Source organism: Micropterus dolomieu, linkage group LG02, assembly GCF_021292245.1.
Source record: "Micropterus dolomieu isolate WLL.071019.BEF.003 ecotype Adirondacks linkage group LG02, ASM2129224v1, whole genome shotgun sequence".
NCBI lineage: Eukaryota > Metazoa > Chordata > Actinopteri > Centrarchiformes > Centrarchidae > Micropterus > Micropterus dolomieu.
This window is the reverse complement of record NC_060151.1, coordinates 30058750-30063456: the sequence shown is the minus strand read 5'-3', so window position 1 is coordinate 30063456 and position 4707 is coordinate 30058750. Positions and strand designations below refer to the sequence as shown.

General features: G+C 41.4%; 1 protein-coding gene across 1 annotated transcript in view; it reads right to left on the bottom strand.

The window, feature by feature from the left end:
- LOC123967428 (tryptase-like) overlaps nucleotides 1–4707 on the bottom strand; it is a 36277-nt gene that overhangs the window by 28011 nt on the left and 3559 nt on the right. Inside the window, exons 2-4 of the mRNA XM_046043523.1 lie at nucleotides 3983–4003; nucleotides 2872–3175; nucleotides 2511–2788 (exon numbers count right to left, since the gene is read on the bottom strand). Coding sequence (XP_045899479.1) covers nucleotides 2511–2788; nucleotides 2872–3175; nucleotides 3983–4003 — 603 coding nt within the window. The remainder of the gene's footprint in view (nucleotides 1–2510; nucleotides 2789–2871; nucleotides 3176–3982; nucleotides 4004–4707) is intronic.

Sequence of the window (4707 nt, the reverse complement as noted above, 5' to 3'; positions counted from 1 at the left end):
GTTGGTGTATGCTGTTCCTCAAATTTAAGTCACTTTGGATAAAAGTGTCTGCCAAATGAGTAAATAAATACAATAATATAATGAAGTGAAATTCACAAAATCAACATTTTGCATAATAAGTACTATTTATACACGAAGTATCCTGCATTTTGCTGATAATACATTCTGGGTTGCAACTTCTCTCATATTAATAACAATAATACATTTAATTTGTAATGCACTTTATATTTAAGCAAATCCCAAAGTGCTACATGATAAAGGCAAGTGTTAAAATTAAAAACACACGAAGAGCATGAAAATAAAAACAAGGAAAAAAGCAAGAGCTCTCCTAAAAAGGTGGGTTTTAAGGCAACGTTTAAAAGCATCCACAGTCTGTGGTGTCCTCAGGTGGTCAGGGAGCGCATTCCACAGACTGGGAGCAGCTGAGCAGAAAGCCCCATCTCCCATTAAACGGAGCTTGGTCCAGGAAGGTTTCAGGAGATACGCTGAGGCAGATCTGAGGGCACGTGTTGAGGTGTGTGGGGTGAGGAGTCACAGTTTGCGCATCCTCAACAGGATCGTAGCAGCTGTTCTGGATGTACTGCAGCTTCTGAAGGCTTTATTTTTAGGGATCCCACTGAGGAGCGCATTGCAGTAGTCCAGCCTGGAGAATACAAAAGCGTTGACAAGCTTTTCCGCATCTGCCGGAGTGAGTGTGGGAGTTTGGGAATGTTCCTGAGGTGGAAAAAGGAGGTCTTGTAGAGATGTTTGATGTGAGCGTCAAAGGTCAGATGAGCCAGAGAAGGTGATGCTGGTAATGTCAGATGACCGAACCTGGTGTGGAGTGCCGACTAAGATGGCTCTTGGAGCCGTTTAGCTGCAGAAGGTTTTGCTTCACCCATGCCTTTACCTCCTCCAGACAGATGGTCAGAGTGGATGATGGCAAGGCAGCAGAGGGGGTTGGGTTTGTCCTGAGGTAAAGTTGAGTGTCATCAGCATAGCAGTGGAATGAAATCAGGGGCATAGGAGCAAATAAAGCACTTAAATTCTAATTTCTAATGACTTTTGAAAACAGAATGTACTTATTAGTGTGGCTGAAAGACGGTGACAGAAGATGGGGAGAGGGGAGATTATGAAAACTCGAAGAGGGAGAGGGTCAGAGAGACGGAGTATAATATAACTAGAACAAAACCGACTACATAAAAACCATGGAACAGCTGCTAGTAGCTGCCACCTTACAAATGTATTCAGTTATCCTAATGTTACACTTGATGTAGCTGTCTGTGTCTTCAAAGCAAACTCTGATGACATGCCATTGCCCTAACAAAGTCTTTTTACTATGTGAGTTTCAGAATTTACTACATCTAGTAGCTATCAATACAACTTACAAGCTCATCCTCCTCAGTTTTTTCTACTCCAGCTCCTGTGACCTCTGTCTTCTTCCTCTTAAAATCCTGCAGGATGCTTGTCTCTGTGTGAACATTTTGACTACTTTTCAATTGTTTATGGACACGTAGCAGAGACACATACACACCTCCTGGCACAAGTTTTTAAGGTCAAGGATGGTCACAAACAGAGGCAAAAAAGTGGCCCAGGAGTTTGTCCCTGGTAAACCCGCTCTCCAGACAAAGCATTTGTTGGGGCCTCTGGGTCTTTAGAGACCTTTATTCCTCTTGCTCTTGCCCTAACCTAACCTAATTTACTCAAGGAAAAAGTACAATGACTCCCATAACAATTAAAAGAAAAAAATGACAAACCTATTTCATCTACTGTTCATCAGGTTGGAAACAGCTGCTGTGCAACAGGTTATTTCTAGGGAATGCACTTTGCTTTGCTGGCTGATTATCTTTAGCTCTTTCTGTTTAATAATTATTTTCCTTTTTAAACCTCCATGAATGTGTTGATAAGATCACTTTAAAATATCACGCTTGCTGCCCAGCCGGCTATTGTTGCCTGTATCTTTTATTATGGACATGTAGCCAACCAAACGTCTTGCTTTGCAGCAGCACAGGCAGCCAACACAATCTGATTATTCCTAAAGCATCTAAATAATCTTTACAACGCAAAGAATTATTGTGGCAGTAACACGGAGCAGCTCGTTGTTGACGCAGGTAAACCTACATACAGAGAAAGCTGTGCGTCATGCGTAAAACCCAACAGGACTGTTTTATCCACCATATTTGCTCTCTCTGTGCATCTCAAAAATGATTGTTTCCTGAATAAATAACAGCTGGTAGCTGCTGAGTGAAGCCAAGATTCATTTCATCGGCGACATTCTGTTTATGGACTCACCGGACACCACTATAAAACAAATAAAAAAACAGGCTAATATCCATCAAAAGAAAGCGATGCTCTTTTCAACAACAGAATACTGTTAATATATCAGAATCAATCTAGGGATCATCTAACTTAGATGTTACAGTGTGAAGTTTACGTTTTCTCTGCAGAAACTAAAGACGCTTGTCCCCCTCATGTACAATGGCTGATGACGTGGCCAAGGGGGAGCATGGAGAGAATAAACAAGGTGAGACCGAGCACTGAGCCTTGAGGGACACCACAGGTGACGTTGCGTGTCAGGGATTTAGCCTCTTCCAAGGCGACATGCTCAGTTCTCCTGGTGAGGTAGGATGAGGACCACTCATGGACAGAGTCAGAAACACTGATAGTGGAATTTAGACGGTGGAGGAGGATGTTGTGGTCCACAGTGTCGAATGCTGCAGTCAAGTCCAGGAGGATGAGAAGAGATGGGGAGCCAGCGTCTGCAGTCATCAACAGGTCATTTGTGACCCGGACCAGGACTGTTTCTGTGCTGTGGCCATGGCGGAAACCAGACTGAAATTTTTCGAACAGGTTGTTTTGTTTTAGATGGTCCTGAAGCTGTGCCGCAACTACTTCCTTTCCAGCAGCTTGGAAAAGAATGGAAGGTTGGAGATGGGCCTGTAGTTGGCAAAGACTTCTGGTTCTAGGGTGAGTTTTTTGAGAAGTGGCCTGATGACACATGGAACATGGCCAGCCTGGAGGGAGTGTTTAATGACCTTTGTGATGAGGGGACTTATGGCATGGAGGTTGGATTTTACCAGGGCTGTGGGGAAGGGGTCCAGGTCACAGGTGGATGGTTTCATCTTTTTGATGACAGCAGTGAGGTTGGGAAATCCCAGTCTGTGGGTCGGCAGTCGGGACAGGCAGTGTGAAGAAACTGGATAGCAGGGAGCAGATGGTGTCTTCTTTTTTTCTGAAAAAAAGTGATGAAATTGTTGCACCTCTGCTTCTGAATGAGAGTGAGTTTGCGGATGCTGTGGTGAATCTCTGTACACTGGAATCCACTCCATGTTTTCTGGCCTGCTTGGTGTGGAGAGATGTTGCGATGTTTCCCATGTTGCTAGCACTGAGAGCGACACTGCTCTGATGACGCGGCAGACGTGTGACAGTGGTCCAGATAGATAGTATATGACAATTTAAGAAAGACAAATGTGGGGAAAAACCCTTTTTAAACTTTATTTTAGGGCAAAATCATCAAACATTTTTTTTTACCAGTTACTGATTATATACATGCAGATTTTATGTCCTGTTGACCTGTGAAAGTGCAGCTACAGATCTCTGCCCATTGATTTAGGTAGGGGCCTGATCATGTTACTCCAAAATAACTTCTTCACCAGCCACACTATGAAAGTCCACACAAGATTACATGCGGAGAAGATAATGTCCATGTTTCAGCTCTTATTTTGAAAGGCTTTTTGATGCATTACTGTTTTACCACAGAGAGTGTGAATATGATCTACATTTATGGTAAAAACAATTCCAAAATGATTTGTGGTTAAATGCAAAGCCTGCCCTCCAACAATCTTGTTGTTGAGTGTAGGCTGACCACACAGTGAGGAGAGGGACAGTAAAGACAAAGCGAGCATGCGGGGATGAAAGGAACAAAACGTTTATGTCCCAAAAACCTGTTCAAAATGAGAGACAGACAGGAAGTAAAAAAAGTGAGTGTAAATCTTTGACTTACCATCTAGTTGTGACTGAGACTCTGAAAATAACAAAAAGAAACAGAAAACACTTTTGAAACAACAACTTTGTATTTATATGTAAATGTCTCAGGCTACATTGACATGTTATATTTATATGGGTGGAAATTTGTGATCATCTGTAACATTTATTACTAAACTCAAACTGAAAGATTTTTGATTAGTGACACTTTAAACCTGGTCTTTCTTTTGTTGTTGTTGTTCCTTTGCCCATCTCTAGTTTTCAGCAATAAATTTGATTTATTCTTGAACCCATCGCTCCTGTGCCTTGATTTTTCATCCCCAAATTCATTTTTATTTGTTAGTCCCATATCCCCTAGATGCCAGGGATATAACACAACTGAACTTACTGACAAATTTCAGCTCTGGATCAACTTAAATTTAATATCATTACTTTATTATTATTACTAATATTTACTTAATATGATAAAGTAACTTATGAACTTGCATGTTCTGCAAGTGGAAGATTTTGTGTCTGTTTCATGCTGGCTTGTCACTCAGAAGAGCAAATTGCAGACAGATTATTTAGGTAAAGCTTCATAAATTTTCCATAAAGTTTTGTACTTTTCATTGCACCAGCTTTGTAAAAAGTTTAAATAAATTCAGGTTTTCCACTAGTATGTGATACTTTTTCCTCTAACAACTACCAGACAGCAGTCATCAGATCTCAAACATGATTAGTTCAGGTGTGCACAGTGAGGAGGGT